This window comes from Microtus oregoni, unplaced genomic scaffold, assembly GCF_018167655.1.
Source record: "Microtus oregoni isolate MIOR12 unplaced genomic scaffold, Mior012 000027F_ref0000203, whole genome shotgun sequence".
Lineage (NCBI taxonomy): Eukaryota > Metazoa > Chordata > Mammalia > Rodentia > Cricetidae > Microtus > Microtus oregoni.
This window is the reverse complement of record NW_024543086.1, coordinates 15,730,411-15,755,884: the sequence shown is the minus strand read 5'-3', so window position 1 is coordinate 15,755,884 and position 25,474 is coordinate 15,730,411. Positions and strand designations below refer to the sequence as shown.

The following is a 25,474-nucleotide window of genomic DNA, read 5'->3' as shown; positions in this document are numbered from 1 at the left end:
AAGCTGCTTTGCTGGTGATCTTAAGAAAATGCAAATAATAATAATAATAATAAAGAAAAATCCAAAAACAGACAAGAAACCATTCAGGGACAGTTTGCCTGTCTTGGGTCACATGCCCGACCCTGAACCTGTAGCTGGGACAAAGCTTGCCTCTGACTACTTGGGCCTGGATGTGCAGCTAAGCCAGGGAGGGGTCAGCCCTTCTGGATTCTCGGACTGAGAGTGAAGCAGTTTCCAGAGACAGTAGAGTTTTGCGTGAACAGTGGGAATGGGGTGCCCCAGGACCCTTCCAGGCAGCTGCAGAGACTCTGAGGCCCATGTCTTCTGCGCCCTATTCTCCTTCCATCTTTGTGCTCAGGCATGGGTTTCTGCGTTCGTGTGTGTGTGTGTGTGTATGTGTGTGTGTGTGTGTGTGTGTGTGTGTGTGTGTACGTGTGTGTGTGTACACAGTTTTCCCATCTGGAGAATGGGAATCAAGGACTTAGATTTCAAAGCTATGGCTGAAGGCCTGGCTGCATTCTGGGATATCAGCCATTTCCTGGGAAGGGAGGGGACCAAGTGGTCATCTGGTGGCCAGAGAAGAGAAGGGTCTGGGTCCTCTGCTGACTTCCATGCTTCCAGATCTCAGTGATCCCTCAGCTTCTGAACTGGCTTGCTGCACCCCTGGGGTGGGACAGAGTTCTTGGCTGGACTGGGAGGATGGCCCCACCTCCTCTAGGCTGGGCCCCAGGCGGTCACAACGGGGAGGATTGTTCCCACAGACTGTCTGGGCCAGAAAACACAAGTTGCCACTGTGTTGGCTTTCAAGGGTGTGGGCACCAAGGTTAGAGACCGCCAGTCACCAGTGTGCCTGGGGAATCCCCCTCATCCCTGGCCTGGCCTCGGTACTGGTGAGATGGAAGCCTTGATGCTGTGTGTTTATGGGAAGCCCGCCTGTTCGCCTCCAAGAGCACCTCATTTGTTCAGAAGTTCACCCCTCCCTCCAGCCTCTCCCCATAGCACAGAGAGAGCTTGGGCATCATGCCTCACCCTCCACCTATACAGAGAAAAAAATGGAGGTCCAGGCAGGACTCATGCTGACTTGTATAAGCAACTCTAGAAAGCAGTTCGATTCAAGGTCTTTAAAACACCAAGGGCCCAAATCTGTTAGTTACAGTTATATGACTTTGGACTTGGCTTCACCCTTCTGAACACACGGTTTCTCTTTTTATGAGTGTCTCACTCTGTTGGCCAGGATGGGCTTGAACTCCTGGGCTCAACTGATCCTCCTGCCTCCCAAACAGTTGTTGCTACAAACTGATCATCGGTGCTACACCTGATCATCCACTTTCCTCTACATAAAACAGAAAGACAGACAGACTCGCAAACAGGCAACCTCCAGTAAGCTCTTTGAACCCAGTACCTCCATCCTCTCCTTTCCAGGCCCCAGTCTGCCATCTAGGGAGTACGCATGTAGCCAGTGCCTGCCTCAGTGTCTGCACCTGTCAAGGCCCCCTTGCTGTGAGTGCTTGGGGCTGGCTGTGCTTGTCTTTAGTTCCTGAGGAGCAGACAGGCTTGTGACAGATGGGGCCTTCAAAAGTCACACGCCTGTCCGATGTCCGAATTGTAGCTTCCTCCTCTGTTGCCTGAGAATGGTATTTGCCTTCTAGGCCTGAGGAGTGGCAGTGGTCAGCACTGACTGGCCTTTTTTTTTTTTTTTTTTTTTTTTTTAATCATTGCTGTTGCAACATTCTCTGCTGCCTTTTGGGACTGGATTGTTGCCCCAGCCAGACTCTTAAGGAATTTGTTTTTGGCACGGTGACCGCATAGCCCCTCCCTGGTGGACTCTGGCTTCTGAAATCTGAGTGAGGCAGCGGGCACTGACTGGGCAGTCTTGGTGCTGACACTGGCTCCTTACTGAAGGCTTGGCCCTTCGGTCAGCGCTGCGTTTACAGTGTGGGCAAAGCAGATCTGTGCACTCCTGGAAAACCTTCCCACCCCCACATCTACAGGAAAACATCTCTGTTTCAAGGTGACATTCAGCCTTCTCCAGAACCCTCGGCTCCGAAAGGTGGTGGTGAACAGGTGGCTTTGCCTCGCTCATTGTGGTTGAGGAGGTGCTGTGGTCACCTGACCTTCCATCTGCCACCCCAAAAGGCCTCACCCTTCCTCTCTGCCTCTCCAAAGGCCCAGAGGTGCCTAACTTCTCTTCTAAAAGAGAGAGACTCTAGCTGCTCATCTAATGGATTTTTAAGTTGTTCTGAACAAGCGCTCAAAACTGAATGGAGGGGAAAAGGGACACCCCTCACCCCAACACACACATCCTACTGACCTGGGCTCCTGGGCTGGCTGCTGAAGGTCTCATGACCTTTGGTCTGAAAAACACTTTGGAGGAAGACTGGTTAGTGGGAGCGTGCAGGCTTGGGAGCAGCCTTCCAGAGGTCCAGGACCACATGCTACTCTGCTCTTGGGACTTTGCCTCAGTCTGCCTGCCTAACTGCACCGCCCTGGAGGATGGTTGAGATAGTAAACTAGGTTAGCACACCTAAGAAGTGTGGGCCCAGGGTAAGCTAGCCCTGTCTGTCTCCCCCCAAGTTCCTCACCCCCCCAGCCCGGAAACCACCTGCCCTAATCACTGCAGGGGCGCAGGACAGAGCTCTTGGCAGCTTAGGAGAACCCAAACTGAGAATAGACAGCAAAAAGGCCTGTTTGCAGCCTCCCCGCCATTTCCTTCTCAAAGGTTCCTTCTAAGGTTGGTGCCACGCCCATCGTAAACAGTCACTAGTCCCTCTCATCAGGGTAGGTGGCACCTCTTCATTCAGACCTAAATCCCTGAGGCCAGGGAGAGGGTAGCTGTTGAGTGTCCCCTGTGTGGGTCTTACCCGAGGCATAGCAAAGGTCATCAGGTTACAAGGCCTCTCAGCGCTGGGGATTGTATGAGTTTTGAATAGTCTAGAGTAGAGGTTCTCAACCTGTGGGCCGTGACCCCTTTGAGACACTTTCATAGGAGTCGCCTAAGACCAACAGAAAACAGATTCATTGCGATTCATAACAGTAGCAAAATTACAGCTATGAAGTAACAACAAAAATAACTTTACTGCCGGGGGTCGCCACAACATGAGGAACTCTATTAATGGGTTGCAGCACTAGGACGGTTGAGAACCACTTCCCTAGAGAATGTAGAGACCCTGCGATGATAGAAGACCCTGCTGCAGTGTCCAGGCACCTCTCTGAATTTGGCTTTGCTTCTCACCTTCACTGTGGGGGTCTGAGCTGCGCGTTGCTGTGCCCTGGCCCTGTGGGTGAATGCGTACTGTCATCCAGGGGCTGGAGATGCATGGGAAGAACTGTTGTCAGCTAAGGTCAGAGGTCAGAGTGGGCGGAGGCACAGCGCCCTCCAGAAGGCACAGGTGGAGCTCGAGTGTCCATGGCCCTGGGGTACCCACTGCCCCTGTGCTTGTGGAAAAGCAGCCGCTGGTGCCCACGGCTGTGTCATCAGTGTGCCCTCCGTCAACACTGAACGCAGCCTAGCTTTGGAGCCTATCCTGCAGCTAGCTCTAGTAGACTCATAGAGATCTGCCTGCCTCTGCCTCCTGAGTGCTGAGATTCATGGCCTGTGTCACTATGTCTGGCTCAAGGTTTTTTGTTTATTTTTAAATCATCTCCAACAATAAGTGGATCCCATAGTGGAACCCCATCCCCGCAGTCCTGGTACCCTCTGTTTCTGTCTGTCACTGACCACTTTGGGTCGGTTAGATGGAATCATAAGTATTTAGCTTTTGTGCCTGGCTTGTTTCACTTAGAGACCAGCATTTATTTTCTTTTTTCTTTTCTTCCTTTCTTTCATATTTTTAACCTTTACTTCTTTTTTTCAAAGATTTTTTTATTTATTTATTATGTATACAGTGTTCTACCTGTGTGTACTAGGTCTCATTACAGATGGTTTTGAGCCACCATGTGGTTGCTGAGAATTGAACTCAAGACCTCTGGAAGAGCAGCCCATGCTTTAATTCTCTCCAACCCCAACCTTTATTTCTTATGCAGTGCCCAAGAAGTCCAGAAGAGGGCACTGAATCCCTCTCCCGTGGAATTATGGATGGTTGTGAGCCACTGTGTGGGTGCTGGGAATTGAACCCAAGACTTCTACAAGAGCAGCCAGTGCTCTTAACGACTGAGCCATTTCTCCAGCTCCAGAGAGCAGCACTCTCAGGGCTCATTTGTTACTGTTTCGGCATCATGGTGGGAGAGCAGCCTATTGCATGTATGTGTTAGTCTCTGCCGTGTCAGCTGCAGTGCGGTGTGTTGACGAGCTGGAATTCCCCCCTTCGGGCTCCTTTGGCTCTGAACCCGTAGCAGGACTGCAGCGTCTGTGTTGGTCTCTGGGTGCTCCACTGCTGTCCTGCCCCGCTCCAGTTCTCCCTTCCACATCCTCAGCAGCTCCTGTTAAGAATCCTGACTGTGTCGTCCTAGGTGGCGAGAGCCTTCACTCTTTCTCGGCAGATAAGAAGCAGTGGTCTGCCCAGGTGGCATGTAGCCAGGGGGCAGTTTACTGTGATGCATGTGGGACAACTCCTCCCCACATACACATACACATGACCCCCCACAGGCACATGCACCCCCCCCCCACAGAGGCATCCCCACATACACACATACATGAATACTTACACATACCCCCCACATGAATACATGCACATACCCCCCACATGAATACATGCACATACCCCCCACATGAATACATGCACATACCCCCCACATGAATACATACACATACCCCCCACATGAATACATACACATACCCCCCACATGAATACATACACATACCCCCCACATGAATACATACACATACCCCCCACATGAATACATGCACATACCCCCCCACATGAATACATGCACATACCCCCCACATGAATACATACACATACCCCCCACATGAATACATACACATACCCCCCACATGAATACATACACATACCCCCCACATGAATACATACACATGCCCCCCACATGAATACATACATATACCCCCACATGAATACATACACATACCCCCACATGAATACATGCACATACCCCCCACATAAATACATACACACACACACACACACACACGAACCTTAAATAGTACATAGTGTCAATGTTCACGAGTCCTCTGTTTCAGGCTTTTCCTGGCTGGCTGTCAGGAATAGGTTCTTTCAGACTTTTTGTTCTTTTTCTTTCTTTTTTTTTTTTTTTGGTTTTTTGAGACAGGGTTTCTCTGTGGTTTTGGAGCCTGTCCTGGAACTAGCTCTTGTAGACCAGGCTGGTCTCGAACTCACAGAGATCCGCCTGCCTCTGCCTCCCAAGTGCTGGGATTAAAGGCGTGCGCCACCACCGCCCGGCTCTTTCTTTTTATTTGTGTGTGTGTGTCCGTGTGTATGTGTGTATGCACTAGCCTGTTCTTGTATGTTTCCCATGGTATGGCTATATCTTACTAAGCACATAGAATGTTCTTTCTGGTCTGAGCTCCCTTGTGGCCATATCGTGTGTGCCCTGGGCACTGCTGGAAGGTGTGTCTGGTCAGTGTCTCAGACCCCTGGATATCCACCTCTGTTTTTACACTGCATGGAGGGCCGGGAAGCCTTCTGCCCTGCCTGCCTTGTAATCGCCCGTATCTCTATTTTGCAGGCCAAAAACAAGGAAACCGGTGCCTTGGCAGCCGCCAAAGTCATCGAGACCAAGAGTGAGGAGGAGCTGGAAGACTACATTGTGGAGATTGAGATCCTGGCCACCTGCGACCACCCATACATCGTGAAGCTCCTGGGGGCCTATTACTATGACGGGAAGCTGTGGGTAAGAGTGCGCCGGCCTGGGCCCTGATGCCCACCATGCTGACCCCGCGTCTGTGGTGTGAGTCAGGGCTGCAGCAGGGAGAAGATGAAGTCTTCTACTGAGTCCTCGGCCTCCCCTTCACATTCACCCCACTTCCCGTACTCAGGCTGAGGCCACAGAAGCAGAAGTGTCCCAAAAGTCCGTTCTGTCCTTGAGTGCTGTGCTGTAGCATATGAACAAGGCTGGACCATTGCTAACCCTCTGTGAGTGGAGCGTGAGCATCCCTCATCTAGAAATCCGACACAGTCCAGAAGGTGCTGCTCCTGCTCAGAGCATTTCAGACTTTATATCATCGGCCGGGGAGGCTTGGGGCAGCTCCCCTAGTAAACCTGGGTGTGGATTAGGTCTGAGGTCCTCTTGAGCCTTAACACAGCACCCGATAAGGAATTCTCATCTCGTGCTACCTTGGGCACGGAACGCTCCAGGATTAAGTGGGTGAATTCTGAACGAACGCCCAGAGGCCTGGTGTGGACAGGGCGTCTGAGTGCTGACCTTGGTGTCATCTGCAGGACTCACAGCTCTCCCACTTCCATGCTTGTCCCTCCTAACCATCACCCCTGGCATGTGCAAGGGTCCTGGGACCTCGCTGGCTGCATAGGATGAGGCAGCCCTGCCTGTAATCCTGTCATCAGCTTGCCTCATGGTGACACCGTTCAGTTGACAAAATCCAGATGCTCTGGAATGTGCGTCTGGCGAAACTTGTTTCCTGCCAAGCCTCTCTTGCACGTGCATGAGAGAGAGAGAGAGAGAGAGAGAGAGAGAGAGAGAGTTGAGACCAGGGCCTTGTGTATGCTAGGCAAGTGCTCTACCACTGAGCTACATCTCTAGCCCAGTAGCATATAATATATACATACATATATGTATGTGTGTCTCATATACATGTATATACATGCACACACTTACGTAAATAATACCCCTCCAAAATCTGGACACCAAGGAAATGATGTGTGTGTAAGAAACATCTCAAGTAAATTTTGGGTGCATCTGGCAGCATCAGAATCTTGCAGACATTTGGAGATGTAGCTGAGGGTCCTCAGGTGCCAGGCATCTCAGCCATGACTGGGGCTATGTGAGCCCAGGTCTTGCCACTGCGGCTGGGAGGGGCGGTTTAGAAGCGTGTACTGATCGGAAAGGGGTGTTTTAGGCATGATGCACACTGCTGTGGTGGGTTGGTGTGTTTGGAGGGTTTTCCATGTCTAGTTGGGTCTCAGAACACTGGGGAGCTTGCTGTTGGCCAGGGGTGCTTTGCCATTTTTCATGCCCATTGGGCAGTAGTCTTGAACCTTGACCTAACCCTGCTAAGTAGAGAAACCTGGTTCCCTGGAGAAAGAGATCTGGCTGCTTAGGAAAAGGTAGAGTTTACTAGGCCCCTTGCTCTCTCACCTCGCAGGCAGGAGGAAGCAAGTGGCCAAGGGACAGGGACTTGGCCTTCCCAGGTTGAGTTAGTCTGGTGCCCATTTCTGTGAGATGCCCGAGAAGGGGCTTCTTGAACACAAGACAACTAGTTGTCACACAGCTCTGGCGGTTCCGGACTGTGGTGCGAAGGTTGGCTGGGCTCAGGTCAGTGGGAATCATGGAGGGTTTTGTTGAAGAAAATCTCCTGGTGATATTGGGAGCCAGAGAGCTCCTAAGGTCCCAGACAGAAGCTCCTCAGTCCCCTCCTAGGGCCTGTCTCTGTGACTTCATGATGAATCTTCCCTCTTAAAGGTGATGTCACCTCCCATTAATATCGCCACGCTGGGGACCATGCTTCCAGCGCCTGAATTCTTGGGGGACATACATAGGCCATGGCATAGCTCCTCCTACCCAGGGTTCTGTCCCCTGTCACTTGCTGCCTCCCCAGGGCTCTGTCCCCTTTTATTTGCTGTCCCCCCAGTCCCATCCCCCATCCCGTCACTTGCTATTCCCCCCTCCAGGGCTCTGTCCCCATCACTTGCTGGCCCCTCAGGCTCTGTGCCCTGTCATTTGTCAACCCCCCCCCCCCACACACACAACTGTCATTTGCTGCTCCCCACCCCAGGCTATGCCCTCTGTCACTTGCTATTCCCCTCCAGAGCTCTGGCTCCTGTCACTTGATGCCCACCCCCCATGCTTTGTCCCTGGCTTTTGTCCCCAGTAACAGGGGAGACCCCAGGCTATGTCCTCTGTCACTTGCTGGCCTCCCCTGGATTTTGTCCCCCGTCACTTGCTGTCTACCTCAGGCTCTGTCCCTGTTACTTGCTGCACCCCTAAGTCTCTGTTCCCATTCACTTGCTGTTCCCCCCAACACCCTGGACTCTGTCCCCATCAATCCCACCCACCCACCCCTGGACTCCACCCTGTTGCTTTTATCTTTTGTTTTACTGTTTGAGCATCTCTTGGGGGAGCCCCTTGGTCAGAAGTGGTGAAATAAAATCTACATAGCCAGCTTCAGCTTCTAAAGCCCTGTTTGTCCCCTGTCACCTGGGACCCCGGGGGTGGGGCAGGACAGGAAGAGTCACTAGTTGGTCTCCCTTTTCCAGAGGAAGAGACAGAGGCACAGAGAGGCGAGCCTCCTGCTCAGAGCCAAAGGGCCAAGGAGGATGAAGCCAGACTTTATGTTTCCTCCGCCTTGATTCTTGGAGCCGCTTTCTGCTGTGTTTATTGTTGTTGTGTTTGTTTCAGGGTTTCAGTCAACAGAAAATAACAACAGATGAGCAGCAGACTTCAGCTGTGTCCTGGAGCTGCTTTGAAAACTGGTTTTTCAGGGCTGGATGGTGCTTGCTGTGCGAATCTGGGGACCTGAGTTCAGTCCCCAGAGCTCAATACAGATAGGAAAGGAGTGACTCTCAAGTTGTCCTCTGACCTCCACATGTCCACCGTGGCATGCACATTTGCACACAGATAATAATGATAATGATGATGGTGGTGGTAGTAGTAGTATTTGTAGACAGAAGTTTCTAGGTCCATGCCACCACCAGCCAGAGGCAGAGGAAGCAAGTGAGAATGCCTTATAGAGAAAAGGTACCAAGCTACGTGGCTAAACATAGACAAGGATTATGGGTTAATTTACATTATAAGGGCTAGTTAATAATAAGCCTGAGCTAATAGGCCAAACAGTTTACAATTAATATAAGCTTTTGTGTGTTTCTTTGGTATTGAACGATTCTGGGACCAGGCAGGACATAGATTTTTGTCTATGAGTAATAGTAATAATTGTTTTTAAACCATTAGAGAAAGAAGAAATGGCTGATGTCACTTGGGTAGTAACTGAAGAATAATGGGAACATATGGAAAAGCAAAAAATGAAAGCTGTTTGAATTTTTCTTTTGCCAGAGGACCCACTCATTCAAAATGTATTTTCTATATGTTTTCATACATAGAGTTTTAAAATAAGTTAGGGTGCCATGCCTGCTACTGTGCCTTTGCCCTTTTAGTTGAGACACCCTACCCACCATCACATCACCATATCTCTGTCCATCCCTCCCCATCCCCCATCACTCCGTCCGTCCATCTCTCCCCATCCCCCACCACTCTGTCCGTCCATCCCTTCCCATCCCTCATCACTCCATCCATCCCTCCCCATCCACCATCACTCCATCCATCCCTCCCCATCCCTATCACTCCGTCCATCCATCCCTCCCCATCCCCATCACTCCATCACTCCATTCCTCCCTCCCCATCCCCCATCACTCCATCCCTCCCTCCCCATCCCCCATCACTCTGTCCATCCCTCCCTCCCCATCCCCCATCACTCCATTCCTCCCTCCCCATCCCCCATCACTCCATCCATCCATCCCTCCCCATCCCCTAAACTCCATCCATCCCTCCCCATCCCCCATCACTCCATTCGTCCATCCCGCATCACTCCATCCATCCCTCCCCATCCCCCATCACTCCATCCATCCCTCCTATCCACCATCCACACATTGGTAGGAACCTCAGGTAATCAATTACAGCAAATTGGGAAAATTTCTCTTATAGCCCTAGATGCTGCCTGACAGTTCTTAGCTTTTGGATTGATGACAGCTAGGGACCTGTTTATGCATTCTAAAAGGGCTCGCGTAGTAATCTCAGGATATTAAGTCACACACAGAGGTGGACAACGAATGGCTTTTTAGTGGGGCCAAGACGGCCTAAGATAATTTGTCTCTGCAGCGTTCAAACTTCCCCATTCACTGACATTCCAGTCCGTTGGTCGGTTTTTATGGAATGTTCGGTGTAGGTGCGACTTCTTCAGGGAACTTCAGTTCATAGAGTCATTGCTGTTCTTGGAGTGGGGCAGCCCCTGGGGAGAGGTGCAGCTGGTACAATAATCAGAGGCCATGTTGTGCAAGGCCTGGATGCCAAGGTGAAGGTTTTAATCTGACCTTATCATGGTCAGCCTTTAGACCAGTAGGCTCAGCTCCTCCTGGAACTATCAGTCATGTCGGTGATGGAGCCCCACCTGGCCCTCCCCGTCATAAACAGGGTGCTGCCTCGCAGCCTGTAGTTTGAGCGCCTTCTAGGTGAGTCATGCTGGTTGAAGTTTGAAAATATCTATTTTCGGCCTTGGCAACCCAGTTGCAGTTTTGCTCAGGGGAAGTAAAGGGCAAGAGGTAAAGCTTTGAGTCTTGTCGGGAAGCAGCTCAGAGTAGATCCAGCTGGAAGCCTAAGGATGTGATGTGGATCATGGACCACACCAAGGGAAGGGACATTTTTTTGAACTGTGTCTTACAGGATGCATAGGAGTTGGAGAGAAGCAAGGCGAGAAGCCGTGTGGTTCTGAGATTGAAGGCCGGAGGCCACACTGGCTGTGGTGTCACCTCTGTGGGGTGTCTTGAGGCCCAAGCTTCCAGTGTGGTCTCAGGAGCATGCTTTCCCATGTAGGACCGGGCTGCTCCTGGGAATGGGCATAGAGGAGTGGCTGTCCGCCAAGCTCCTGTATCCCGCACAGGCAGATGGACCCTTCTCACAGCAGTGTGAGCCCTCTACCTACTGTCCCACAAAATGAGGTCACGTTCTTCCAGAACACACTCTAAAACACAGACGTGAGTGGGAGGACTTGAGCGAGTGGAAAGTGAGGTAGAGCAAGTCCAGGGAGGAAGTGCCCTGGATGTAGGTTTCTGGAGTGTGGTCAGGAGCCAGGGCCTGCAATAGAGGAGAAAACCTCCCTCCAGAGAAAGGGCGGGGACATTTCAACTGATCCCAGAAAGCTAGGTGGAGGCAGACCTCTGCAAATTTGGTAGTAGCAACAGTCAGAAATTCAGAGGCCCTGAGGCAGGTGCCATGGATGACCAGGCATACGCTACCTTGACTAGAGTCTGGCCCAGTGTGAAATGAAATGGGACTGACTTGTCCACAGTAGCACAGGTTTAGGGGCTAGGAATTCCGCAGTGAGAGAGCCTCATGGCAGGGAGAACAGCTAACACTAAAGTAGCCCCATTCATCCCACCACGCACACGTGTGTGGAGGCCAGGGGTCAATATTGCGTGCCTTTCTCAGTCACTTCCCACCTTAACTTTGAGGCAGCGTTTTTCACAGAGCCTGGGTTTCATTGATTCTGTTGGGTTGGCCAGCCTCTGAGCTCCAGGGATCTGACCGTCGACACTTGTCCTGCGCTGGAACTGCGGGTGTGTGTACCACCGTACCCAGCTTCTTCTGTGAGTGCTAGGATGCCCTCACACTTGCCTGGAAGGCCAATTGAGCCGTCTTCCCAGCCCCAACACTTGTGGCTTTCAAAATGACAATCTCACTTTTCAGATATTAAGTGCGCTTATTTAAAAAGAAGCGTTCATATCACCACCTTAAGTGGAAAACTGGGTCCGCTGCCATGGAAATAAAACAAAGGTGTTCTGTTGTGGCCGAGCCCTTTGCCCTAATGAAGCCTTGGTCTGGGTCCTGCCCCAGGGAAGGTCCCCTGGGAGGGCCATGCGCAGCCTCAGTGCAAGGTGACACTTCCGCCCTCCTGCCAGGCTCCCCGTGGGGGATGGTCTTGTGGTAAGAACATCTGGGCAGACCAAGCCACACCAGGTCAGGAGGGCTTCTTGCTTGAGGTGGGGTGGTGAAGGACCAGAGTGACCTGTTGTGTGTGTCACTGTGTAGTGGACAGGCAGAGCCTGGGCACCGTGCTTGCGGTCTCTCCCACCTTGGAGCCCACTTCTCATTGCTCATTGTGAACCCCGGGTTTTTAGCTGTGGCGTCCTCTCTTGATAAAACCACCACAGACATCATGTGGGAAGAGTGGAGACTAGCTGCTGGAAGCCACTTGCCTACTCCTTCCCATGTGGCCCCAGAGTAGGACCTGGGTTTTTGAGACTGTTTAGTCTGCACCAGGTTTCTTGCTCTCGGCATTGGGCAGTTTGGAACAGGTGAGCCTTGCTGGGCTGTCCTGGGTATGGCCGGCTTGGCGCCATCCCTCGCCTCTACCCAGTAGTGCCAGGATACCTTCCTTCCAAGTTACAACATCCCAAGTTGTCTCCAGATGTTGCCAAGTGTCCCTGTCCAGATGGCCCTGGGTGAGAGCCAACAGTCCCTCCCTCCCACAGCCTTTTGCCACCGTGGTGGAGAGACACCTGCCTTTTGTGGCACTAAGACACAGACTGGTACCTGTGGTACATGCCACAGGCCACACGTGCCCTCAGATACACATCCCGAGACTGGGATGTGCCTGTCAGGTAGCCACAGACCTCAGTATCCTCGACTGTCGGCCTGCACCGATTCTCTTAGGGTGGAACTGAGAGGAAATGAAATAGTCTTCATTCTACATTTTTACCAAAGCCGAAGTGAGTAGAGGTGACTAAGAGGATGTATTTCCAGAAGAGAGCACCGAGAGCCATTTCCTCCCACAGGGCTTGTTCCTCAGGCCGGGATGCACAGAAGCTAGGAGGCCTGCCTTGGGGAGTTCCAGCCAGGGAATGTGTGCGCGTGTGTGCGTGTCTGCACGTGGTTCAGAATCACTAGCAGGGGACTTTGAACATTCTAAATACAAAGAGTGATAAAGGATCCTAGGTGATCAACACTATACCTACTGCAGTCCGTAGTATAGCCCGTGTTATAAAAGACGTAAACGGAGTCAATTAAAGAGGAAGACACACTGTGCAGCTCAGGGCGTGCTGGGTTGGAGTCATGAGGCCTGAGTGACCCCTAAGACTCATGCCTCTAGACAAGGACACTTCTGCCTCCCATCCCCACCCTCAAGGTCTCTAATTTCTTCCCCTGACACAATGACCTGGCAAGAAGTGTCCCCCTCCCTGGGCAGCTGGGTCTGTGCCTTTGAGCCCACCTCTTCTGTTGTTGAATGAGCCTGCCCCTTTTATTATTGTACCTTTTCCCCCCTGAAACAGGGTTTCCCTGTGTAAAAGACCTGGCTGTCCTGGAACTCACTCTGTAGACCAGGCTGGCCTTGAACTCACAGAGATCCACCTGCCTCTGCCTCCAGAGTTCGGGGATTAAAGGCCTGTGCCACCACCCCCTATTTGTTATTGTAATTCTTTTTTTTTAATGTTTATTTATTTATTATGTATACAATATTCTGTTTTGCGTGTATGCCTGCAGGCCAGAAGAGGGCACCAGACCTCACTACAGATGGTTGTGAGCCACCATGTGGTTGCTGGGAATTGAACTCAGGACCTTTGGAAGAGCAGGCAGTGCTCTCAACCTCTGAGCCATCTCTCCAGCCCTTGTTATTGTAATTCTTAATTCTGAATCCTTAGCCATCTGAATGGCCAGGGCAGTCTTTCTCAGGGGTGTGTGACCCCTGGGCATGGGCTCTGAGAGCCTGCTCCTCCTGGGCTCCCTGATAGTCACTAACTTCTGCTTACCATTTGTGTCTCTGACTGGCTCTCTCTCTCTCTCTTTCTTTTTCTCTCTCTCTCTCTCTTTCTCTCTCTCTCTCTCTCTCTCTCTCTCTCTCTCTCTCTCTCTGTCTCTCTGTCTCTCTGTGCTGTGGTTACACAGGCCCCTCTGTCCTCTGAGGCAGGTGCATTTCCTTCTGCCACCCCCATCTTACACATGGGCTCCTGGAGACTCAGGGAGGGTGCTGTGGTTCAGATGAAGTTTGTCCCCTGAGGATTCAAGTGGCTGGCTGGGATTGAGTCCCACGGGTAACATTGTGAAAGGCAGGAGAAGCTGAAGAGGCGGAGCAGAGTAGGTCCTGTGGGCCTTGCTTTCTCTAGGATTATGCTGGCCTTGGAGTGTGTAGCTTCCCGTAGAAAGGGCGAGCCTAGCTGCCCCAGCCTCAGAATTAGCATGAGCCTTCCCTAGACAGCACCTTATGCAGGAGCACCCAGATGTCTGACTTGCCTCAGGGTTGTGGCTCTAGCCCTAAGGGTCCCCATGCAGAACCGAGCCTACCTGCCCTCACTCTACCAGGGCTCCTGGACCTGACAAGGACCCATCGCAGTTCAAGGCAGGAAGCCGGGCCAATGTTTACTGCTTCTGTTCTGTATTTTGGGGCGTCTCCTTTTTGCTGGCCACTCCCCTGCTGCCCTCCCAGGAGGCCTCAGCAGGGTTGTCCCCGAGAGAACCTTTGCTCTGTGGCTCTTGTGACCTCTGCCCCATTATGAAAGCACTTGTGTGGGTTCTGCATTCCACAGGCTGGTCTCACGGGATTGACGCCCACCCCCTCCCCTAGCAGGTGGGGCCATTCTTCATCTAGCCGGCATTGGCTTACACACAGAGGCAATCATAATGGGTCAGGAAGTTGTAGGTGCAGGGGATACCTGTTTGGAGTTGGGCTGGTTGCTGCGAGTGTCCCGTAGTGACTGCAGCTCTGGTGTTGCTGGCAGAGCTGCATTTGGTGTCCCTGCTGAACACTAGGCATCCAGATAGGTTGGTGCTGCGGTTACCCAAGCTTGACAAATGAGGGTGCAGTTTCTGAGCTGAGTTAGGGGCAGAGCTGCATGCTCCCGGTGGAGGCCCCAGCACACCCTGGCCACATAGATGCTTTGGCTCTGTGAAGACTGTGTGACGTGGGAAGGCGTGCAAAAACTGCGTAGTCTGTTGTCATTCACTGGTGGGACCCAGGACCCTGGCACTACTTCTCCCGCTCCGTGAGCTGGCAGGTGGTACCAGCTTGTTGTGCCTACTGCCCCGTGGTCACCTCCTGTCTCTGGTGACAACCCTGCCTCTCAGAGACTCAGTGCTATGAAACCTTCAGTAAACTATGTAGTCAGTGATAGCGGCAGAAGCTGCACAGGAGCAGACTAGACCCCCTGAATGCAGGAATCTCTGTGAGGAGGTTTCTGCATGTGGTGGCAAAAAGAACCTAGGTGGAAACAACCTAGGTGCCCCTCAACTGAGGAATGGATAGAGACAATGTGGTACATTTACACAGTGGAGTACTACTCAGCGGTAAAAAAACAATGACATCTTGAAATTTGCAGGCAAATGGATGGAACTAAACAAAATCATCCTGAGTGAGGTAGCCTGGACCCAGAAAGACAAATGTAGTCTGTACTCACTCATAAGTGGATACCAGACATAAAGCAAAGGATAACCACCCTACAACCCACAACCCCAGAGAAGCTAGAACCCTCATCCAGGAATAGACGGAAGCAGATGCAGAGATCCACAGCTAACCACTGGGCCAAGCTCCCAGAGTACAATTGAAAAGAGGGAGGAGCTTTGAAAAAAAAAAAGACATGCTTGTGGCCAACAGGTATATAAAATTCCCGGCCTCACTAGTCATCATGGAAAAGCATATTAACCATAATAAAATAAGTATGATAAAGTGAAAAAAATACGTTGTCGGTTGTGACAGCTCTGATCAGGAGCCTGCTACAATCTTGATACGGCTCTTGTCCTGCGTGCCCTGTCTGAAGGGTTCCAAGTCCTTGTCTTGAGTCCTTGGTGGCTATGCCTGTGAATAGCACTGGCTGATTCCTTTCTGGGCCCAGCACTGTTCTTGGCTAACCTATGAAATGGTGACTAGCCAGCTGGTCAGCCAAACCAAATCCTCCCTGCAGAAAAGGGACTCCCTTGTTCCTCCCTAGAGAGCTTGAGCCCAGCCCTGACTTCACATTTCCTGCACAGTGGCCAGGACTCCAGCTCTGGGGACTCTGAGCCTGAGGCTGGGATCCCTAACCTCTGGGAGAGTCCACCTAGGAGCTGGGTGAGGCATTCTTGCTCTTGAGTCACCCCAGTGCCATCTGAGTGATGCCTTGGGCCTGGGCAAGCACCTTTGAGTAAGGGCATGGAGTGGGGGTGGCTATGGGAAGAGTTGCCACCTCCACCCCTGCAGGCATTCAAGAACCAGGGTTACAGCCTCTGACTCAGGCCTCATTCCAAGGCTCCCAGGACCAGGGAAAGCTGGATTCCTAACCCAAGCTTGCTGCAAGGTGGTGGGTGGAACTGGCATGGAGGAACAAGGCTGGTCCTAGGAAGCCTAGTGGGTGTAGGCGCCCTACTCAATGGCCGCATTGTTTGGCGATGCTCGGAGGTGGGGAGGTTCTGCAGCTGATGACTGGGCTGGGTTTATGTTGACTCTTGCTTTTTCTTTTTCTTTTTTTTTTTTTTTTTGACTTCCTCCTTCAGGCTTTGGTTGACTAACTATGAGCTTCTGTCTTCTGCACTGTGTTGGAGAGCCTGAAGACCCCCAAGCCTTGACCTAGGGTCTAGCTACAGTCACTAGCCCTGCTTCCTCAGGGAGAAATGGGCCCAGAGAGGAAAAGGTAGCTTGTTCGTGGCTGGCCGGAGGGTTCAGCTGTCCCATGTCTTAGAGTAATGTCAGCTTGAGCTTATTCCCGATTCTTTACTTACGTGCTGAGTGGGGCAGTCCCTTACCCTGCAAACCTCGGTATTCTTGTCTATACAGCATAGTTAAGAATGACTGCTTGTGGCTTTGAATGTTTAATAAAATGCTTAGCACAGCCCCAGGGCATTGTTTCTGCCCTAATTTCTGGACGTCTTAAAGTCATCCAGCTAACACTTGTTAATCGTACGCAGCTAGCCCTCGGTGCCTACGGGTTCTGCATTGTCTGTACTGAACACAGAGAGAGACAGTGTTCTTAGTCAGTATTGCCTGAATGGTACAAGGGAAGAGCCATTTACCCAGCATTTCCATTGAATTAGGTGCTGTCACTCTCCAGAGTCTTTAATGCATGTGGGAGGACGTGTGGGTTCTGTGTAGACGCGACACCATTCAGTAAGGGACGTGAGCATCGGTAGATAGATTTCTACCCTTTGGGCTCTGGCCAGATTCCCACAGACTATTGGACAGTTGTACAAGGCCCAGGCCCTGCAAGTGGGTAACACCACCCAGCTTTCACCAACAAAGCTGCTTGTTCTGCGATACAGTGACTCTAATCACACGGAGACCTACACTGTTGATGCTGCAAAGGGTGGTTTTCCAGGTAGGGAAATAGAGGCTCCGACAGAGAAAGGGTTAAAGTAGCTTGTGGAATGCCAGTGGCCTCAAGAGTTTCACACTTGGTCTTGGTCAGCTGAGTTTTTTATGTCTTGCCAGTATATGGTAATGGCCTCAGGAAAGGCCAGGGGTGGAGTATTGAAGCCCAGAGACTTGCAGGTCAGCAGGGTGGTGGTTTACCTCTGGACTGTGTGTGATTCAGTTGTCTCTGGGTTTAGTTAGGGCTGTGGCAGTACCTGGCGGGGCTGTCCGGGTGCTGTAAAAGTTAATGCCTAAGCCCTGGGGTGGCCAGGCCACTCTTATCTGACCTGGGACATCCTGACCTCTTATCTCTGAGTGAGCAGTCTGCTTAGTCCCTGTGTAGAATGGGAGGGCCCAAGGGTTAGAGCCAAGAGGCCAAGGGACCCATCTCTCACTGACCCAGGGTCTGTGACTCAAGCTTCCTGTGGCTTCCTCCTTGAGGCAGAGGAGGGGGATTGATGCTCACTAGATCTCTCACAGACCCCACCTCGCCCCCATCCTGGTTCTGGCTCTGCCGCTTACCGTATGCGTGACCTGACTTTGAGATTCAGGTCCCCATATCTAAAATGGGAATAAAATATCACCTAATTCTGATCATAGCAGGTGGTATATGTACTGGGTCCCTGCCCCGATGCCAGCCTCTGCCAGGGAATCTTCTGAATTGTCCATGCAGAGCCTTGCTTAGTGGATGGCGTCAGAGAGAAGCACTCCAGCTGTGCTTGGTGTCATGGAAGGGGAAACTGAGGTTCCCGAGTTAGCCAGTCTGAAAGCTGGGATGGAGTGATGCTGTATGTGGGTGCCCACACCCTCGGCACTCGCTGTTAGCTGGCCAGCTGCTGGGGGTCAGCATCGAGCAGGGAAGGGGGTGTGGTGGAGGTGTGAGAACTTGCATTTCTGGGTTCCTCAGGCCTGAACAGTTCCTGCTGCTTCGCATACACAGCTCAGGGCAGAGAGAGAGAGTGCTATCTGGGAAGGCAGGGTGTCTTCTAGAGTGACCCCTGGGTGCTAGGGTGTTCTGCCAGTGGTTACATTGTCCAGGAATGTACGAGGCAGTGAGGCAGGGGTGGCCTCTCACCGCCCTCGCCCTGTTCTGTCATTGTTGCTGAAACGGCGCCTGGTGCAGGGCCAAAGTCCCATGGATCTCCATTCCATTCACAAATGGCCAGAGCAGTGGAGCCCAGAAGCCCCAGAGCCTGGCCCCAGACAGCTGCTTAGCCTAACCAAGGGCAGCGTGGGCCACGGTGGTTTCCAGTTTCCTTGGCCTTCAGCCACACAAGGAAGCGGGTGACTCCAGGCTGCTCTCATATCCCCCATCAGGTGCCCTCAAGTAGTGGTCGCCAAGGAAACAAGGATCTCCTAGGTACTGAGGAAGGAGACCAGCTGTGTTGCCCTCCAGCAAGGGGAGCACGGACAGTAAAGCCTTCCTGGCTAGAATTACCACCTGCATCCATGTGAATTACCACCTGCATCCATGTGTGGAGGCCCATCTTTGCTGGCTCTTGTTTTACTTTCTTGGCATATGTGTGAGTGTGTGTTTGTATTTTTCTGTGCACATGCTTATGAAGGCCAGAGGTCAACTTCGGTCCTCTTCCTTTACCCTGCCCCCAACTCACACACCTTATTTTTTCAGACAGGGTTCCACTCTCTCCCAAACCTGGAGCTCACTGATTGTTCTAGACTGACTTAGACAGCAAGCTCCACGGATCCTTCTGTCTCCATCTCCCAGTTTTTATGTGGATTCTGGGGATCTGAACTTGTGAATTCATGTTTGTACCACATACACCTTACTAACTGAGCCATGTCTCCATACCTCCTTGTTTTTTTCAAGAGTCTATTTGAGGAAGAGAGATCACCTCTTTTTTCTTTTCTTTTCTTTCTTTGAAGCCTGTCCTGGAACTAGCTCTAGCTCTTCCTCTATGATGGAGGAAGGTCATTGGCTAATAAAGGAACTGCCCTGGCCCATTTTATTGGTTAGAGGATAGGTGGGAGGGGTAAACAGAACAGGATACAGGGAGGAAGAGGAAGTGAGCTCAGAGACTCGAAAGCTTTCCTCTCAGGAGCAGACGCCTGAGAGAGACGCCATGCCCCGCTCCCGGGATGAAGCTCCGACCCAGGATGGACTAGGCTAGAATCTCCCCGGTAAGCGCACCTTGGGGTGCTACACACAGATGATTAGAAATGGGCTAAATTAATATTTGAGAATTAGCCTAGAAGAGAATGGGCCAAGCAGTGTTTAAAAGAATACAGTGTCCGTGTAATTATTTTGGGGCATAAGCTAGCCGGGCAGGTGGCCGGGGTGCTGGGGACGCAGCCCCACCGCCCTATTACTACAGTTGACGCCCACGTGGACAACTGAATCCACAGAAAGCCTGAAAAAGCTTGGGAAAGAGTAAAGCATGTTTTCTTGATAGTGACAATTTCTCGGATCTACTCTGCTTGCTAGAGGCAAGCAAGCGCCTCATCTAAGAGAAGCTTCCTGACTCAGCTTTAGCTGCAAAGCCTGCAGCTCATTAAGAGGTCCTGCCACGAAACACTTAAATGGTGTTGACGAAAAGCTGAACACGTTTTTCGGTTTTCAGCCGTAGCAGGAAAAAAGCTGCGCCGTTTAAAAATGCCAGCTTTCTGGGCTGTCCTGCCAGGACAAACTCTGACTCTTTTACGCAGGCGGTTCGTGTGGTTTGCAAGCACAGGCTGCTGAAGCTCGCTTGCTGGCAGGGACCTTGAAATGCCATACAGTTGTTGCAGTAAACATGGCTACAGCCAGTACCTCAGCCATGAGGCTGGAAAGCTAAGGAATGGGCTGGATCCAGCCGGCAAAGCCACGCCTTTAATCCTACTGATATTGCTTGGTAAATTAAAGACTCGTGTGGTCAGAAAAAGAGAGATATACAGTAAAGAGAGATTCAAAGACAAAGAAAATTTCTAAGTGGTTTGAAGTGTGTTAAAAATATATGCAGACTAAAATTTAAAGTTCTTAAAGTAACAAAAAAAAAAAGGAAGAGAGTTGTTGTGTGTGGTAGCACACGCCTTTAATCCCAGTACCTAGAAGGCAGAGACAAACAGATCTCTGTGAGTTCAAGGTGTAGTAGTGTACACCTTTAATCCCGAATGCCTGGGAGGCAGAGACAGGCGGATCTCTGAGAGTTCAAAGACAGCCTGGTCTACAGAGTTACTTCAGGTCAAAGATACAGAGAACCTGTCCCAAAAAGCAAAGAGTTAAAAGTAAAAATAAACAAATTAGAGGTTAAAACAAAGCTGCACAAAGATGGAAAATACACAGAGAATTTTGATACTGTATGCTATTATGCTCTCTTTGAATTATTTGAATGCTGAGGAAGGAGCAACAGCTGCTAAAAGATATTTATTTATAAATGCTGCTGAACTAATCCAACATAGATATTTTGAATTTGGATCTAAGGATATGATACTTTGGAAAGGAGTTTCTTATTTTGTTTTCACAGAGGATGAGACACTGTTCATTTCTTCTATTCCGATTTGGTATGATGGACCACGCCCTCCTGAAGGGTTGCAGTGAACATCTTCAGAAAATTGCTTCGCTCAACTGCCAACTGAGATGAAACTAGCACACAGGTTATACTATGAAAGACCTAATTAACGATGCCCGCATTCAGCAGGAAGCAGTTTGGAGAGAAATAACTGTGCCCATATTCCCAAAAAATGTTTATAAATGTTCTTTTACATTTAAAGGGGGATATGATATAGATATGAATAATTTACATTAGTATAGATTTTGCTTTATTGATAGAGATTTAAGGTCAATTTTGTTATATGTATAAGTGTTTCTGATTTTGATTAAGGTATTGTGATTGTGTAGTTCATTTAAATATGCACTGTATAATTAAGAAATATAGGTTGTTAATGGATAATCATCGATAATAGTAAAGCTTGTAGTCATGTTAATTAGATTTTCTAGATATATAGAGATATATTTTAGATAGACATTCTTCATGTCTTTCAAAGATTACAGAATAGGACATTTAATGTTTTAATAACTGAGGACTTTTCATGACAATGAGACACTCTGCTCCTGGCAGCACCAATCTACTTCAAGAGGAAGATGGGCATCGAAGAGGATCCTTATGGAGTTTGATTGCCATTTGGGCAAGAAACTGCTCTTGCCTGGACTGATGCATGAACTGGACACAAAGAACCCGCAGAGAGAGTACTGCTAAACTTGCCTAAAGGTGAGATGGCCTTTCGGGGTTCCTGATTCATGAAAGAGTCTGTGAGACATTCTGCAGGACACAACAGATAGTGACAGAACTGACTTTGAATTTTCCTGCTTTATGGAAATGTCTGCTGGATACCATGGGCCTGAAGGCTGAAGATGGATGCCCCAACGGTACAGAGGAACTTTGGGTGACTGTCCAGGCAGTGAGATGTCTCTGTCATTTCTAGAGTTTTAAAAGTTGCTTTTTTCTTGTTTGCTTAGGTGGTATTGTATCTTTCTGGAGTCTTTGATGGAGTTAAGAATAGTTAGTAATAGTTTTCCTTAGTTATGATAAAGATTATTGTAACTTTTACTTGATAACTGTTTTGTTATATGTAATTTTGCTATGTTAAAGCCTTTTTTTTTGTTTAAACCGAAAAAGGGGAAATGATGGAGGAAGGTCATTGGCTAATAAAGGAACTGCCCTGGCCCATTTTATTGGTTAGAGGATAGGTGGGAGGGGTAAACAGAACAGGATACTGGGAGGAAGAGGAAGTGAGCTCAGAGACTCGAAAGCTTTCCTCTCAGGAGCAGACGCCTGAGAGAGACGCCATGCCCCGCTCCCGGGATGAAGCTCTGACCCAGGATGGACTAGGCTAGAATCTCCCCGGTAAGCGCACCTTGGGGTGCTACACACAGATGATTAGAAATGGGCTAAATTAATATTTGAGAATTAGCCTAGAAGAGAATGGGCCAAGCAGTGTTTAAAAGAATACAGTGTCCGTGTAATTATTTTGGGGCATAAGCTAGCCGGGCAGGCGGCTGGGGTGTTGGGGACGCAGCCCCGCCGCCCCTATTACTACACTTGTAGACCAGGCTGGCCTCGAACTCACAGAGATCTGTCCACCTCTGCCGCCTAAGTGCTGGGATTAAAGGCCTGTGCCACCACTGCCCGGCTGAGGACCAACCTCTTAACACAATTTTAAGCACAGAATACATTGTAAATTGTTGCTACAGTGTGGCCAACGGGCTCCAGAGCCAGTCAGCTTGAGTAACTGGAGTTCTGTGTCCCCCTGTCTGCAGCTGGGCAGCTGGCTCTGCTCTGGGATCTGTGTTTTTAGTCCTGGGCCCCTGGCATCAATGAGTCGGCAGTGTCTTCCTGCTGCTGGTTTCTCTCCCTCACGCTTGTCTTCCACCATAGTGCAGACTTTTCCTCTCTTCTTTAGAAGCCAGCAGTTCTGGTGTGTGAACCGCCCCACATGTGTCACGCATCTGTCCTGCACACAGAGCTTGCTTTCACACCTTGCCTTTTCTGGATGGTGCTTCAGGGAGCATGGAAGTATTCACCGCTCTTTGGGACCCTGGTTTCAATCCTTTTAGATAAATGCCCAGATGTTGTTTAGCTTCTTGAGAAACCCCAAGATGGCCTTCAACTCAAACTTCCTGCCTCTCTCTGCCTCTTGAATTCTGGTTGCCATACAACTCCATGCTGTGTTCTGTAGCAGCCACACCACTTTGTGTCCTCTCTGGAAGTGGACCAGGGCTCCCTTTGTGTCCCCTCAACAGCACCTGATAGCACTGTCTCTGATAACAGCAGTGTGACAGACAGACTTTGCTGGTGTTTAGGACATGTTTGCTTGTACACTTGTCTTCAGAGATGTGTCCCTTCCTGTCCTGGCCGGTCTTGGTTAGGCTGTTGGAGTTTCCTTTGCTTCTGGCTTCTAGGAACTCGTTGTGTCATCTGGAGATGAGCCTGTTAGGAAGTGGTGTGGTTGGCAGGTGTGTCCCTGGGCTGTAGGCCACCTTCTACCCTGTGTCCTCTGTTCCACAGAAGTGTCCGCATCAGACAGGCCCATCTGGTCTTTCGTGGTCACGGCACCTATATGTCTGATGTCGACTCTGTGAAGTCACTGTCAAGACTAGTGGCATGAAGCTTCTCTTGTTGCCTTCTCTCAGGCCCTGTACAGTTTCTGCTTATATCCAACTTTTCATGCACTCTCCATTACTGTTTGTATAAAGTAAGAGTCTGGTTTCTTTCTCTCCCTGTGGGTGTCCAGTTTTCCAACCCCATTTGTTGAGAAGACCATACTCAGGGTTGACAGCCCAACTGACTGTCTCTGGACCATATATATGAGGGATTATTTCTGGGCTGTTTGTTTTGTTCATCCTTCTGTTTGTTTTGTGCCATTACCAGATTGTATCAATTTGTGCAGCATTGTGTTATGTTTTAAAAGTGTAAGGCTTCTAGATTCTCAACCTTCTAGCTGAGATGAAGTTCAGAAAATGTGAGACTTCTAGTTGTGGTCTCCTTTTTTTAAGGTTGTTTTGACTGCTGAGGGCTCCTTAAAATCCCTGTGAACCTGATGCTCAGTTTTTCCATTTGTATAAAAGATTTTTTTAGGACTTGGTAGAATTCCCTAGCCTTTGACAGCAGCAGGTGGTGAGCCTGTAGACAGCAGCTGGTGGTGAGCCTGTAGGCAGCAGTGGATGGCCACATACACACACACACACACACACACACACACACACACACACACACATTGGTGTTTTCAAGACAGAGTTTCTCTGTTTAACAGTCCTAACGGTCTTGAAACTAGCTCTTGTAGACCAGGCTGGCTTCGAACTTATAGAGATCCACCTGCCCCTGCCTTGCGGGTGCTGGGATTAAAGGTGTGTGCCACCACTGCCCGGCTGAGAATCAACCTCTTAACAAAATTTTAACTGTACAACTGCTGTCACATTTTAACAAGGTCAGGTTACAATCAGTGAACCTGAATGTCTTTCCATGTCTGTTGTGTCAACTTTGCTTTCTTTCACAAACATTGGGTGGTATTCACATGATTTTTATACCCTGCAACTTTGACTTTTCAGCTATGAGGTTTTCTGTGCTAAGGCAGTGTTTCCCTCTGGCTAGGGTCATCTGTGACCTCCAGCACAGGGTCACCTATGACCTCCAGCACAGGATCACCTATGACCTCCAGCACAGGATCACCTATGACCTCCAGCACAGGGTCATCTGTGACCTCTAGCCCAGGGTTACCTGTGACCTCCAGCTCAGATGCCCAGGGCCATCTGTGGTCACAGGGTCATCTGTTACCTCCAGCACATGGTCATCTGAGGTCATACAGCCCAGGGTCATCTGTGACCTCCAGCACAGGGTCATCTGTGGTCACAGGGTCATCTGAGGTCATCCAGCCTGGGGTCAGCTGTGACCTCCATCCAGCACAGGGTCACCTGTGACCTCCATCCAGCACAGGGTCATCTGTGGTCCTCCATCTGAGGTCATCTGAGTTCCTCCAGCCCAGGGTCAGCTGTGACCTCCATCCAGCACAGGGTCAGCTGTGACCTCCAGCAAAGGGTCAGCTGTGACCTCCAGCACAGGGTCAGCTGTGACCTCCAGTTCAGGGTCACCTGTGACCTCCAGCACAGGGTCACCTGTGATCTCCAGCACAGGGTCACCTGTGACCTCCATCCAGCCCAGGGTCATCTGTGACCTCCAGCACAGGGTCAGCTGTGACCTCCATCTGAGGTCATCTGAGGTCCTCCAGCTCAGGGTCAGCTGTGACCTCCAGCACAGGGTCCATCTGAGGTCATCTGTGACCTCCAGCACAGGGTCATCTGAGGTCATCTGAGGTCCTCCAGCCCAGGGTCACTCAGGGTCGATATCTGTCACGAAGCCATGCTCTGGACCATGCATGTTGAATGTCTCTCAGAGCTGTGTGGTCTGAGCAGAATTGTTGATGCGTCATTGACTCAGCCATATGTCTTTTTCTCCCCATTCTTTTACAGCTTAGTACATTGGTAGATTACTGTTGGGCCATCCTTGCATTCATAGAGTGAATTCTTCTTGGCTGAGGTCTAACCCACTTGCAATTGACTGATGATTTGCTGTATCTTGATTATTTTTGCATCAACATTCACCAAAGACATTGGTCTGTAGAAGTCTGTTTGTATATAACCTACAGTCTTTAGATAATTCACAAACCCCAATGCCATGCAAGTGCTGGGTAAATGGTTGTTATGCTGTATTGTTTAGGGAAAATGTTTAAGAAAAATAACCATTACAGACATGTTTGTTCCTCATATTTTCAACCTAAAGGTTGGCCGATTCCATGACTGCCGGGCAGTAG

At 50.3% G+C, this 25,474-nt stretch overlaps 1 protein-coding gene across 1 annotated transcript in view; it reads left to right on the top strand.

The window, feature by feature from the left end:
• The window catches only part of Stk10 (serine/threonine kinase 10), a 102,168-nt gene that overhangs the window by 18,071 nt on the left and 58,623 nt on the right, over nt 1-25,474 (top strand). The window contains exon 2 of the mRNA XM_041676254.1: nt 5,644-5,808. Coding sequence (XP_041532188.1) covers nt 5,644-5,808 — 165 coding nt within the window. The remainder of the gene's footprint in view (nt 1-5,643; nt 5,809-25,474) is intronic.